At 42.9% G+C, this 15,706-nt stretch overlaps 1 protein-coding gene across 1 annotated transcript; it reads left to right on the top strand.

The window, feature by feature from the left end:
• The first annotated feature begins 6,035 nt into the window (after window positions 1-6,035).
• oatx (organic anion transporter X) lies at window positions 6,036-15,565 on the top strand. The gene is made up of 10 exons (XM_035432582.1): window positions 6,036-6,661; window positions 7,887-7,990; window positions 9,459-9,613; window positions 9,965-10,133; window positions 10,267-10,390; window positions 10,602-10,717; window positions 11,393-11,607; window positions 12,104-12,212; window positions 12,854-13,060; window positions 13,750-15,565. Exons 1-10 carry the CDS (start codon window positions 6,245-6,247, stop codon window positions 13,859-13,861), a joined length of 1,728 nt encoding a protein of 575 aa, XP_035288473.1. The 5' UTR covers window positions 6,036-6,244; the 3' UTR covers window positions 13,862-15,565.
• The last annotated feature ends 141 nt before the right edge of the window (window positions 15,566-15,706 follow it).

Below are 15,706 nucleotides of genomic sequence, written 5' to 3'. Positions count from 1 at the left end.
TCTGCAAAGTAGCACTATGTTAAATTCAACTTACATTCTGATGCATGGCCTGGTTATGGGATGGAATATGGAGACAGTGATTGACATGCAGTTAATTTTGATTTGATTCAGTAGATCATATACTTTGCTGCCTCTGAAAAAGTGTTAGGAGCTACTTGATTGGACGAAAATTATAAAAACAAACAAAAAAAAAACATATACGCTTGTAAAATCCAGAAAAGCATCTCCTGCATCTCCAGCACAACCCGACTAACACTTTCAGACATCATGCACCATTGACATTGATGGGTTCGGAGGGTTTCTCCTCTGGAAGTAGTGATACCATACAGGATCAGACAACATTAAGGGCATAGGTTGTTTATGTACATAACAGATGTCATTAGGGAACAAAGATAGGATGGACAGGAGTACCCAGTCAAGGCCTCAGAGGTTATTTAAACCAGGCTAGAAGACCAGTGTGGGGTGGGTTGCTGTACTGCAAACTTGTGTTGTGTTTCAGTGACCTTCCTGCTGGCCAGTGTGATTACAATAAAATTTTACTTTCTTCAGTAAAGTGTTTGTTGTCTTGGTGAGTTTCTGCATCATCCTGACTTTGATTCCACAGGAAGAAGTTGGGTCCTAAAAGCATGCAATCTAACATTTCTATTTTGTTATGTCCTCTGCTATCTTTGGGACTGCCCAGCAAAGCTCAAGAGCAGCACATATGTAGTTTGTTTAGCCTGGTTTGTAGTCACCCAGCTTATTGTAGCTTACTGTAACAAACTGTCTCGCTTTGAATTTGCTGAGCATTTAATCAGACTTTATTTTAGAAAATTAACAATGAACTGCCTCTATAATTGAGAAGACTTAGGCTCCTCAGCCACATTATGAAGAACACCACTTGAGAGGCAGAAATAAATACAGTATTGTTATATCTTGCATTTCAATATGATCAGATAAGATTGTAGTAGCCAACATTGGCCTACAGGTGACAGCAACAGAAGTACAACTGTCAGTTGGCAGTATTGGGGAAGAGGGCCAGCAAGTAGGATTGGCAGATGCCCAGTTTTGGACCAGAATGTCTGGCTTTCAAATTGTTTGTAAATTATCCCCCCCACCCCCACCAGTCAGCAAACCAAAACTTTGCTGCATGGCAATCGTACCGGCAGGTGATGATGGAAGGGAGGGGTCTGATTGGGGGTTTCGCTCTGGTGACAGCACGTGTGCAGCAGCAGAGTTGTGTGGATCCCCCACTTCAAAAGGACTCCCCCTATCTACTAGGAAGGGCATAATAACCATTTCCACACACACACATGCACACAAGAGCCCACACACACACATGCACACACGTACACACAAATGCTTTATATTACAGTGTCTTTCTGCTTGAAGACATATTACAATATGTTCATTTAGCAGACGTTCTTGTCCAGAGTGGACTACGATGAATATAAGAATATAAGTACACCCATACGCATGCACATTGACAAACACTGACAGGCCCTTCAGCACTAACATACACACACACACATACACGCACACACACACACACATGCACATGCACATGCACACACACAGCTGGAACACACAAGAGTTAGCTGCGTTACAATCCAGCCTCCAGACCAATGCGGGTCTTTTTTTTAGTGAATGATTTGGTGGATTCATTTTCTGAGCCGTTAACCTGTAATTTGTTGAGCAGATTGCTTTGTTAATCTTAGTAAGGGTAGGTCATGCTCATGCCCCAATTGTCACTGTTTACATATTGGTGAAAGTATACAGGGTTACATGTAGAGCTATGGGCTTGGGTGACTGGAGACGACAGGAGTTAAAATAAGCATGTCAGGAGAAGTGCTTGTTAACGCTCTCCCGTATTGGCAGAGCATCCTGCAACAATAAGATGGGTCTATTAAAAAAAATTCAGCCATTCAGATTTAGAGTAACGGGGAAAAATCTATAATAAATAAAACAATTTGTTGAGATAATACTGTTCAGTAGACATATTATGCAAATATTATACACATGCATATTGATTGCAACTGACATTAAAGTTGGTATTACCTCCTCAGCACAGACATGGTGCCAGATGACAGTAAAGGTTTTGTAACCTTGCCTCACGCTAATGCACATAATGCTTAACAAAGACCCATCAGAGAAATCCACAATCTCCCGCAAACACACACCCTGAAGATCCATTAGCCTGTAGCCCATAAGGTGTCTGCCAGCACTTATCTTAAACCCTAAGCCCCCTGCCTGCTTTTACGACGTCACATTGCCCAAATGTACACATTGCCTAAAAGTGCAATTGCGCATAACCTTAGCCTGCGTTTCTGACCTGTCTGACCTCATGTGAAAAGCGTCAGGCTTTAACGTTTTCTTCTCCTTAACCTTGTGCCAAGACCTCACCACAGGAAGAAGAAAAGGACCCCCATTTACGCCTGGGGTCAGCGCTGAGTTTAATTTGCAGGTATGAATGTGCCAGAGACAGGTGTGCCTGATGGTGATTGATACTGACCTGTCCTGCCCACCGTGGAGACTGCTGGAATCATTCTCATTCAGGTTTCTGGTATTGCAGGTATCACTATAGCCTGAGAATGTCTTGGATGCTTTGTCTGGTAACTGATCCTGCGAAGACAAAGGCCTGCAGCAACAATATTTAGCCACTAGAGGTAAAAGCTTGACTAAAGAGCAAGAGTGACACTATGGTATAGTAAAATGGGTTTTGTTTTCATAGGCTTAATTCAGGCTAGAACAAAAATATTGATCAGTATATTGATTGTGCTTTATCTCTAAAAGTTACATATGACACTTCATAACCCAGAGGACTAACCTGTACACACTGCTTATGGCCAGATTAAAAAGTTTCGGATGGACCAGATGGACCTTTTACCTTTTACCTCCGTCTGTCCCACCCTGATCCAACCCCTTAACGCAAACAAGTTAAATATTAAGTGTGGGATTACGGATGTCCACATACAATAGCAAACATAGCATCTTGCAAACATTTTACGTTGTCCTTTATGAAGGGAAACCTCAGGACAGACAGCACAACATTAGCCTCAGTGATCCAGGGCTTTTTTGGGTGAAATATTCAGCTACATAAATGGTTAAATGACAGCTGCGTTTAATGACATCAGGAAAGATACAGAGTTACCAATGCTCAGGATCTTCTCCCTGCACCTGTGGATCTCAGAGTTACGGGATCTCAGAGATACAGGAACTCAGACATACAGGAACTCAAGGTTACAGGAGCTCAGGTTTACAGGAGCTCAGAGTTACAGGAGTTCAAAGCTTAGGCTCACACCAGCTGGAAAAGTTTAGTTTACTCATTGTGCTTTGCTGTCTGTTAGACACTGATTTCGACAGAGGAGAATATAGCTTTTATTTCCAAACAATATAACAAACTTTGCCACCATGGAAGTTTTTAACCCTCCAGTTCATAATGTAATGTCTTTGAAACACCCAAAAGCTTCATTTTTCAGCATGAAAATTGATGATATAATCATCAATTGTCCTATGAATCCTATGAATGTGTAAAATTGATGATGACCAATTTGGAATTTTTATAAATTGGGCACACCATTTTGGTACAAAGATACTGTTCCAGGTATAATTTGACCAGATGGGAAATAATAGCAATTGAGAATGCAGCAGAGTGCTATAACAGTGTGAAAATCAAAATTTTAACTATCTGCAATACATAGACACACAGAGACACCCAGGCACACACACACACACACACACACACACACTCAGACACACAGAGACACCCAGACACACACACACACACACAGAGACACAGAGACACCCAGACACACACACACACACACACACACACACACACAGACACCCAGACACACACACACACACACACACACAGACACCCAGACACACACACACATACACACACACATACACATGTACACATGCATCCAGACACACACACACACACAAACATACACACACACATACACATGTACACATGCACACAGACACACACACACACACGTACACATGCACACAGAAACACACACACACACATGCACACACGCACACACACATGCACATACATGCACACACACACATACACATGTACACATGCACACAGACACACACACACACACACACATACACATGCACACAGACACACACACACATACATGCACATACATGCACACACACACACACACACACAAACACATGTACACATGCACATAGACACACACACGCATACATGCACATAGACACACACACACATGCACATACACACACACATGCATGCACGCACGCGTACACGCGGGGAAACTCCAACTTCTCAACGTGAAAAAGACAAACTGGCGGGTGGAGCGCTTGCCGTGCCTGTAGAATCCTGGGCCTGAAGTCACAGAGGACGAACGGAATGACTGGCTCCTTCCCGAGGCCGTTGTCCCTTCAGGCAGTACTTGACCAGCGAGTCAGGGGAATATGGCATCAAGATATGGGTGGCATGTGACAACAGAAGATCCACTCGTGCCTGAATACAACACTCAAAGGAAGTGTGAACAACCTCAATGAGTTCACAGGTACATACAGCTGCAAGGCAGTGACAGCCCGTTGCCCTTTGATCAGTTGTGTTCAGCAATATGACTGACGTGTCGGCATACCATACATTTTTGATCTGGACTGAAATTTCCTGTGATAAGGAAAACCTCTTGTGACCCCCACATAGAGGTCAGTGTTGTAAATGAGAATTTGTTCTCAATCACTTTTACCTGGTTGAATAAAGGTTAAATAAATAAATAAAAAGAGAGCGAAGATGGCACTTGCCCAGACTCCCGCTACCCCGCATTCATCGCAAGGCCCATTCAAGTGGAGAAATATGGTCCTGCTCCACCTGAAGTCCAACGTGAGGCCTCAGTAAGGGGAGGCAAGCGGAAGAGGTGCCAAGCCAGCCCTTCCAAACAAAGACTGCGACTTGCAAAAGACTGAAACTTAAATGAAATCTACAAGTCACCATGCCATTCATGAGCAGAATGAATATAACCCATGCAAGTGATCCACAAATATAACAAAGGGGTTAGATGGTTTTTGTCTTCACAGCCAACATATGCTCTCCATTTATTTATGCCATACGCTCTTAATAGTAAAAAGTGAATTGGGAAAAAAAGCAAGCAGCACTAGGCTTTGTTTGACCTCGTTTCTAAATGAATACTGCAGAAGTGACTGCCTATCTGAGCTGTTTGTGGTATTATGATTTTTTTTGGTCATGAATACTGGAGAATGTTAGTAAGTGTTTCAGGGAATCAATAAACTTTGCTGTACATGTCCCGCGTTGCTTCAACTCTAACAGGGTTAATTCAACTCTAACAGGTGGTCCCCATTGCGATAAACTCAATATGCCAAGAAAGTTCAGGAATCAGACAACCTGGTAATAGAAGTCCAAACTTCGCCACTGTTTCTTTTTTAATTACAGAATATCGCAAAATACATGAGGAATAGGTTTGACTGGAAGGCATAAAATCAGCGAGTTTCTGCCACTTGTCCATATCACCCTGCCTCCCGGCGCTCCCGGTTACGTTTAAAATGAGGGATTTAGGAATTTCATCTTATGGGGAGAACTTAAATCATGTCTGGGTTTTCAATAAGCTTGTCGACTGCTGAAAGCAGATAAGAACAATTAATGTTCATACACAATTACTTCGATATTTAAAATAGTCTAAACTTCAAACGTCGGGTGCTTTTTATTGTTAGATTTTTACGAACATATTTTCTATTTAAGAAATTAATGTGGTCTCTAAAGATGTGGCAAATATAACTGATAAATTCGCCCCTGCTCTGTGTACCGTACATCTCTAATTATTACTAACGAAATGTATTGCGGTTAAACCTGTTTTAATTCCAGTATTGGAAAAACAAGGTGACTGGATCGTCTGGTCTTCAAAAGGGGACCTCTACTGGTTATCTCATAACCATTAACCCCCTTTCAATCATTATTTACACCTTTAACAACTTGCACAACGTATAACAGGATGAAAAGGCTCGTACAGGGTGTAAAAAGTATTTAATGGGGCAGTGGAAAATGAACTCCAGCTGTGAGTGACGGATTTGTTGTCATTGCGCACGGCCCGCCGAGCACTTTTTGACTTAGAAACAAAGACTGAAGGGACACTTGGACATCGCGTAATTCCAGAGTCAACAAACTTTGTGCACAGCTGTGGAAAGTTTATTTTCTTTTGCGTTTGCAAACAATTCCTTCAGAGTCCTCGTACTCTTCCCCGGGGACTCCAAGATGGGGTTTACTGATATTCTGGATCAAATTGGTGGCCTTGGACGCTTCCAGATTATTCATGTCACTTTATTGTCGATTCCGGGTCTTCTCATGGCCAGCCAGAATCTGTTGAATAACTTCACAGCCGGTACTCCGGGGCATCACTGTTACGTACCCAACGGGACCTCTCGAGCAATCGACCAGAATATTTCCGTGCTGGAGGTGGGCAACCGGGAGATACTCCGGGCTTATATCCCAATGGATGGAGGCTCCAAGCTGTCAAAGTGTACCAGATTCAAAACGGCGCAGTGGTATCTTATAATGGCCAATATGAGCGCCATTAATACGCACGTCAATTTCACAGAAACGGAAACGGAGTCGTGCCAAGACGGTTGGACCTATGACAGGACTGAATTTGAGGCCACCATTGTCTCGGAGGTAAGTGACCATTCTCTTGCAGTTGTCTGCGCCAATTGTCAGTGCCGCGGATGTCAACCGAAATGGGGACGAAAAACCTACAGGTGCACTCATTCCAGAACAGACATCCAACATAACGAGGGGCATTGAATATATGTTTCAGTCTTATGTTCATGGGTACCGTTTCTACAAAGCACGGCGCGAAATTATTTCGTTTCTGAAGATAGGCTTAAATTCCACTGAAAAAATGGTTTATTGGATAAACCTAAATTGTTAGTTAAATTTGTTACACCTATGCATATACTGAAAAAAAATTGTTTATGTTTATCCATTGAAACATTTTTTCAGGGTAGCACATCAATGAACTACCTGTAGTTGACATCAACGGTACACAACACGATAGTAATTACAAGAATTTGCCCAATAGCTTCAAAGGATTATAGTTGAGTAATAGCAATGTATAGACCAGAAAACCATAGCTTTGGGATGATTGCACTAGTTGTCAAATTCATGTAAAGTGAAAATGCAAGTAATGGCATTGAAGCTCTGGGATGAGATAATGCCAATCCGTGCCTGAAATTAAGTTACAACACCGGCCCTCCTTACACTCAAGGTACCCCCGAATTAAGACCATAATCTAATCATTGCGCTCGTGATGCACCAAACAGAAACAAACGCGTAAAGGATGGCGTCCAAAATAAATAACGAATCAGGTGTCAGGGCTTTTTGTTTTGCGGGGTGGGGAAATGCAAGTCTGATGTCTCAGTATAACTATATCCTAACCTTCTGGTAAAATAAAGACACGTTAATGATAGAGTTTGAATGGAGACAAATGAAAAATCAGTCAACTCTAACATCTGCCGAAGGCAAATTAATTTAGAATTATGATTATAATGATTAAAGATATTGGTTCAATTTAACTATTTAACCATTATAACTTTTACACAATTTTTTTTTTGATAATTTGTACTTGCAAAAATAATATAATTTCTAAGCATTCAATATATTACGTGTGTTATTTATTTCATATAGTATTTTTCGCTCATCTTTATCAGTACTCTTGGCAGACACCGTGAACATATTGTTCCCATTGTAGGTTCAGCTGTGGAAAAATTGAATGTTCTGTGTCTCTAAAGACTTAATCAAAATGAAAACCTTTGCTCTAATGTGCTTCTGTAGAGCCAAAGTGAATTGTAAGGGAAGTTGAGCCTGAACTGACAGGTTCCTGGTGCTCTGTGCTTCACAGTGGGACTTGGTGTGTGCCCTGCGCCCTCTCAAGCAGATGACCCAGACCATTTACATGGGGGGCGTCCTCACCGGAGCCATCATTTTTGGGGGACTGTCGGACAAGTGAGTCTCCCTCCTTCTTTTTCCCCAACACTGACACCATCTACACTCTAGTGGAGCGGAGCGGGGCTGACCTGGCATTAGCTTGGATGACCACCATCCCTTCAGGCAGATCTTCCGATCTAAGTTTTAAAGAGACCCTTATATTGTGGTATATACATTTTTTATTAAAAGAATAGCCATACCTACTGACAATATGGGAGAACAGTTTTTAGTCTGTCAAGTGAGAAATTATAATGAAAACGCTCTGTAGATTCCTACATGCATTTTCCCCCCATGAAACTTAAAACCTTGTAGAATGGGACCAGTATATTAGGCACCTGTTCATAAAACAACTGGCATATTATGTCCACCCTACACAACCTGATCAAGAGTCTGTGACTTTGCTGCCCTGGAACAGCAGCACAAGTATGACCCCAAATCAGACTCTCCTCTCCAAATGTATAAAACACATTAGCATCCTGAACCTGTATGTACTGATCTGTGAGAACAGTTATATTGGTACTGGATTAACATTCTCCAAATGCCAGAGACTGTATTTCCAGTACTTAAAATTAATCTCTCTGTGGTTTCCTTCTTTATTTACTACTCACAGGCCGACTTAGTGAAACATATTTGTGTTGCTTCTTAGCAGCAAAGGCAAATGAAATGCGTGTAATGAAATGCAGGACTAAGACTCCTTCTTCACCGGTCGCTTTCAGTCTTTCTTTTTTCCACCCTTTCTGTCTCACTGCTCGCAACCACCTCCCCCCCCACACCCTTTCTCTCTCTGACTCTCTTCTTTGTTCCCGCGTCTCTCTCCCTTCTTTATGTTGAGTATATGTTTAACACCACTTCCCGACCAGCGTGCAGAATCACATGTTCAATGTAAAATATTTTCTGCATGCACAAGTGCAATTTTAGATGAAAGGGGATGTAGGTATGGCACCATTAATCGGTAAAAACCTTATTTGTGGAAAATTAAATCAGTTTAGTTTTTAAAAAGTCAACGTTTTTAGCATACATACTGAAACTGGGGGTGCTAAGCGTGCAGCTACACCTGCCTGAACCAGCGGGGGGGGGGGGGGGGGGTGGCTAAGTTGCAAAATCAAGTAACCGGCTTTTCATGAGGGTATAGTGCACTCATGCATTCACCTTTAAGCTAATTGCTAAAGGCTACTGCCAAACTCCTGCAGGCTGGCTTAGGTCATAAATCTAATCAAATAGTAGCTGAGCTGCACTGGATCCATGGATTTAATATCTTGCCTGAGGATGGAGATTGCAATACTGACTGGACTTAACAATTATTGCCTCCAACCATCACCTCTATTGTTAAAAGCAGGAGTAAATTTACATGTTGTAGCGGGATTCAACAGCAGAGAGGAAATACCTCCTAACATGTTCATGTTTGGTCTTGTTAGAAAGAGGCTGAGACCATGAATGCTGTTTTGACAACTGCTTGATGACAGTGGTGCCTCGTGCGGTCCTGCAGGTTTGGTCGCCGGGCACTGTTGATCTGGTCCTACTTCCAGCTGGCCACCCTGGGGACCTGCACGGCCTTCTCCAACTCCTACCTGACCTACTGCATCTTGCGCTTCCTGACGGGCATGGCCGTGTCTGGTGTGATCCTCAACACAGTCTCCCTCAGTGAGTCTCCGCCCATGCCTTAAAGTCACATGATCTGGCCAGGCCTGGCTCGTCACACGCAGTCAGAAACGCTTTCCCTGTGCCGACCAAGCTCACAAGGCCTGGAACACACGCCCGGCCAGAGATGCAGCTACCAGCTGCTTGAAACCGTTTGTCAGGAATCTTTAGTCTTTTGAAATGTTGTAATAATATGCGATGCGAGGAATATTTCCGGGCTCCAATGCCCCACAGTTTGATTCAGGTGGTATCGGTGTGGGTGGGAGAGGAGGTGAACCTGTTTCAGTCGTGGGTGTGGCCTGGATGTCTGCTGTAATGCGCGTAGGCGGGACTTACGTGATTCTGTGCCCACAGAGGTGGAGTGGATCCCCACCAAGACCCGCACGATTGTGGGCACCTTGTCCTCCTTCTTCTTCACCTTTGGACAGATGGTCCTGGCGGGCGTGGCCTACTGCCTCCGGGACTGGCGCAAGCTGCAGGTGGCCGTCTGCGCTCCCTACTTCATCTTCTTCCTGTACAGCTGGTGAGGATGTGATACGCGGACTCCTATTGGCTGGCTACGCAGTCGCTGAGCAAAGCCGCCCCCCCCCCCCCCCCCTTGCATACCAGGGCGGCTCATACTGTCCCTGTCTCCGCCTCTCTCTCTCTCTCTCCAGGTGGTTCTCAGAGTCTGCCCGTTGGCTGATGCTTAACCGCAGGCCGGAGGATGCGCTCAAACACATCCACCGCGTGGCCCGCATCAACGGCAAGCCGGAGATGGCGGAGAAGATCACCCTGGAGGTGAGAGAGGGAAGGGAGCGAGGGACGGATGGATTTGGGGATAGGTTAAAGCTGGACTGAGAATCGGTGTGCGCAAGCAAAGGCTCAGCTAACTGTCCTGCTTTAGGAGGGACAGACAAACAGAACGGCAGATACGCAGATTCATCTACCTTGTATGTGACGTGCAGTTTAATTACTGTGTGTGTGTGTGTGTGTGTGCATGTGCATGCAGGTCCTGAGCTCCAGCATGCAGAAAGAGGTTCAATGCAGTAAGTCCATCTACACCATGTATGACTTACTGCGCACCCCAGTGATGAGGAAAATCTCCATTTGTCTCATGTTCGTTTGGTGAGGCTTCCATCTCTCCATTTCACGCTCTCTATTTCTCTGTCTCACACACACAAACACACACACTCTCTCTCTCTCTCTCTCTCTCTCTCTCTCAACGTCTGGCCATGTGCTGTTAACTGTGACCACTGATTGACAGAGCTGACCTTGGTTGTTCATACACATTCATATTTCAACACCAGCAGTCAATCATTCATGATGTAGAACAGATGATATATGTAAATGACTGTCAACACACCATCAAGGAATAACAGGAAGGACTGTGGGAATCTGTCATTTACACCCAGGCCTCATTGTTCCTGAATTAATTTTCCTTTCCATAGTCCAAATATTCAAGCCCACTAACAGAGTGCAACAGAGTTTTTCTATAAGTTATAATTAATGGTCATTGCCACTACAATACACCTTATCGGTTGAGTACACTGTAAAAAATAGTGAAAAGACTGGCAGAAGTGTTGCCAATGAAAAATCATTTAATGAAGAAAAAAACTGTAAATCCTGCTATTTTATGGGATGGATGTTACACAATGAGTTATTGCCATTATTCTACATGACTTTGACAGTGGTTTGAAAGAAGAAAAAAACAGTGAAATCCTTGTATATACAGAATATATGTTTTCTTCTCAAACGCCATGTTTTGAGCACATTCGTTACGGTATCTTCTACCCGAACCAGGTTCTCCACTAGCTTCGCTTACTACGGCCTGGCCATGGACCTGCAGAAGTTTGGCGTCAGCATCTACCTGATCCAGGTGATCTTCGGGGCTGTGGACATCCCTGCCAAACTGCTGGCCATGGGCTCCCTCAGCTTTCTGGGGAGGCGCATCTCCCAGGCGGCCTGTCTGATCCTGTCCGCGGCCGTCATTTTCGCCAACATCTTCGTTCCCTCAGGTCAGACCACAGCCTCAGCATTTTCACTGCAGAACCAGGCCTTTAGGCTTACAGTGCCGTGCAGTATGTCACTGGTTTTGCTATGTGGGTTTTCTTTATCGTGGGGGCCTTGTGTTTTTTTTTTGTTTCTTTTTGTTGCTAAAACAGGATTCGTCCTTATCCTTCACATGCAGTCAGTTCTGAGTCAAATCTAAAGATGGTATGTTGATTGAATCTGGGCTTGGCATCATTCTCTGACTGTGTTTGCTGGAGGTAGGCATGAAGTAATGACAAGTACTACTGATACACTGCCCATTCAGTCATTTCAGGAAATATGATTGAGTGTTACCTCAGAGTGCTAAGGGGTTGAATTTAAGAGCTGGAGACTCTGGCCTCCCTCACCCTCCTGGGTCAGTGCATCACCAAGGCAACCTGTCTGATCTACCACTGTCATCTTCGCCAGCATCTTCACGCCCAATGGTTTGACCGTTGAACATCTGTTTGACCCCATGTACAGACATGCAGAACTTACGGACCACCCTGGCTGTTTTGGGTAAAGGGCTTACCTCCGCCTCCTTCACCTGTGTCTACCTGTTCACAGGAGAGCTGTACCCCACCGTAATCAGGTACCCCTTCTCCTGCACGCACTGCTGTAATTAGCGGGAACACTCGGAGACTCTGTTTGTGGTGTGCCTTAAAGACAGCTGCAGCCATCCTGGTTAGGGATACAAACACATCTAGTCTGGAAACGTGGCTGCACAGCTAATATGTGAATATGTAAATAAGTAACCACTTCAGTTTGGATGCCCTCTGTAACCTCAGTACCAGTATCCCAACCCCCAATCCCCCCACCCCACTTTCTCTCTCACCTCTCTGGGCCTCACCTGATCTGCACAAACTTGGGTACAGTGAAGTGAAGAAACTAATGTGATTCTAATGTTGAAAACACTGGTTGTGGCTGTACTGAAGCATGATCATGTGTTCCTTAAGTTAAACAACATATATTGACATTATAAAGAATGAAAATGTATGTGATTTTGAAGAAAGTGGCTAGTCTTCTGTTTTGTAGTGGTTGCTATCCTTCTGTTCTTTTTTGTTTCTTTAGTTCTTGTTTTATGCCTTCGTCATTATTTTCTAAAATGATACTTTTTTTTCAAATGTAGAACGAAGAGCTTTTACAAGTCTGTGTTGCGCCCTCTCACTCTAACTCTCTTGCTCTCTCACTCTCTCTCTTTTGCTCTCTCTCCCCCCCCCCCCCCCTCTGCAGGCAGACAGGCATGGGGTTTACTTCCACTATGGCGAGGGTGGGGTCCATGGCAGCACCCGCTGTGTTGATCCTGGACGATTACCTGCCCACCCTGCCCAGCATTGTGTACGGGGGCTCGGCCGTGGTGGCCGGCATCTTCGCCTTCTTCCTCCCAGAAACCCTCAACGTTCCCCTGCCGGAGACCATCGAGGATGTGGAGGAGAAATGGTAAGAGTACATTCCACACATCGGAATATGTTAGAGAAGCATTCTCTAAAACAGATCAGAAGGGAAGTGGGGAAAATCAAGTTACATTGCACTCATACTTGAAATTTGGGTGTAAATACATTTGAGAGGATTGTAGGTGTGTGCAGTTTGATGTATCAGGATGTGATGAGAGTTATACTGAAATGGGATGTGATGAGAGTTCTACTGAAATGGGATGTGATGAAGAGTTCTACTGAAACGGGATGTGATGAGAGTTCTACTGAAATGGGATGTGATGAGAGTTCTACTAAAATGGGATGCGATGAGAGCTCTGCTGAAACTGGATGTGATGAGAGTTCTGCTAAAACGGGATGTGATGAGAGTTCTATTGAAATGAGATGTGATGAGGGTTCTACTGAAACGGGATGTGATGTCAGTTCTACTGAAATGGGATGTGATGAGAGTTCTACTGAAATGGGATGTGATGAGAGTTCTATTGAAACAAGATGTTATGAAAGTTCTATTGAAATGGGATGTGATGAGGGTTCTACTGAAACGAGATGTGATGTCAGTTCTACTGAAACAGGATGTGATGAGAGTTCTGCTGAAATCGGATGTGATAAGAGTTCTACTGAAACGGGATGTGATAAGAGTTCTACTGAAATGGGATGCGATGAGAGTTGTACTATAATGGGTCTGTTTTCTCACAGGGGGAGACAGAAGGGAACGTCGCAGAACATGAAGGAAGTGGTAGCATTGCAGGACATGAAGGAGGGCGTGGAGTACGAGGACGGAAAAACTATCGGCCTGAACGCCCTCTAATAAACTACACACTCCCATGCACTGACTGACCAGTAAAACACTCACTGTACTCACTTTTCAAACTGACTTGAACACTGGTTTCAGCATGTAGGCCTCTAATTAGTGTAGACCAACACATTATACTGACCAAATAATGATTCAACAGGGCAGAACACGTATGCCACACTTCTAATGGGAAGTGCATGAAAATGGCTTGTGTTCCTTGTGTCCACCACAGGGTGGCGCCACATATCTGAGAGCAGAGATGAGACCTTTTTCTTGCCTCCTGTGTAGAGCACAGAGGTTTGCTGTAGAATTAACCCTCTGTTCATTGAAATGACAGAAATCTTCAGTAATGATGTTTATAGCAGTTCAGAGGCCACCGTTTTAAGTTCAGGGGAGTTAAGGAAAAATTATAGATAATACATGATAATTATGTCTATATATAATTATATTATAATTATAAATATTATATATAATAATATTTATGTGTGCTCCCTTTGATATTGAGATGTATGATATTATTAGTACTGTAAGTATTGAGCATGCATTATAACTGGACTTGCGACAAGGATCTTTCTCCATCTAGGGTTCTATTTTGTTTTTCTCAATCATTTTGTTTATGAATGATATCACTGTAGTGCTTAATTTAAAAAGAATCGTGCCACCAGAATAAATTCAGCCCACCTGAACTTTATCATACCATCTTGAAATAATGCCCCCCCCCCCATGTCATTCACAGCCCTCCCTCAAATCCTCTCAGTGATGCAGCTGCTATGATAACTGTTCCCATGCTTACACTGTGATGTGTGTCTATGCCTGTTGTACTACAGACTTGGAATGATAATGTATGTATCTCTTTAAGCTTTTTCTTAACACCAGAAATTCAGAAAAAGTAAACCTTTAAAACTGAGATTTGTTTAGGATGATTAATGAAATATATAGACAATTATAACAGAAGTTAGACTATGACCTAAATATTTTTCCGTTAATTTCCCTGGCTTGTATTCCTTAGAGTGTTTATATCTTACTTGAGGTTGCTGTCCCCTTGAACTCTGACATCACACTGTGGTGGAAGAACCCTATAGTAAGAACAACAGATGTTGTCTCAGTGACATGCAGTCCACTACGATTGCAATGTAAAGCTTTAAGCCACAAGTCCAGCGACCTTCTTAATGCATCATGCAGTATTTTAAAATGACTGCATCTCTGTAGCGGTTAACACTGACAATGTGAACAAGAAGTTGATATCTACTCAAAACAAGTGCACTTTTTTGTTTTAAGGTAGGATGTTTTATAGATATGTGTAAAAAGTGAATAAATAGTTATAAAGCATAGCAGAAGAATCTGCAGATAAATTTTTATACAGACATTAGTATTACCATTTCATGGACTTTTAACTTTAACTTAAAGTTAGTAATGAAGACAAAATGACACTGTTGTAATGGAACGTCAACCCCTGGCCAATCAGACTGTTATATGGTAAATATTTATTAATTTTCATTTTAAAATGATGTAATATGTTTCCTGTTGTATTGCGGCAATTTTATTATTGGTTTTAGAAAGAGGATATTTAAATATTTAGTTTTAGCCAACATTGTGTTGACAGTTTATCTCTAAAAGCTAAAGCTAATTTCATGAAGCAAAGCTTTTTTACAAACAGTTTTTCTGCTCAGATTTTGTCCATGGCCTGTATTTTTGGGCATATTAAAAATTCAGTAAATAGACACAATTGTCCTTTTTGTTACTTTGCATGTGCAAATATGTTACTAAATTCTATATGTCAACTGCATTTTGCTTGTGTTTTAGCACTATAGAACAGTTTTTTTAAATTACATGCCAAGTGCTAATTGTTTGAAAGCTCAT

The sequence above is a fragment of the Anguilla anguilla genome, chromosome 9, assembly GCF_013347855.1.
Source record: "Anguilla anguilla isolate fAngAng1 chromosome 9, fAngAng1.pri, whole genome shotgun sequence".
Classification (NCBI taxonomy): Eukaryota; Metazoa; Chordata; class Actinopteri; order Anguilliformes; family Anguillidae; genus Anguilla; species Anguilla anguilla.
The sequence above is the reverse complement of the archived record's forward strand: the minus strand, read 5'-3'. Positions and strand labels throughout refer to the sequence as shown.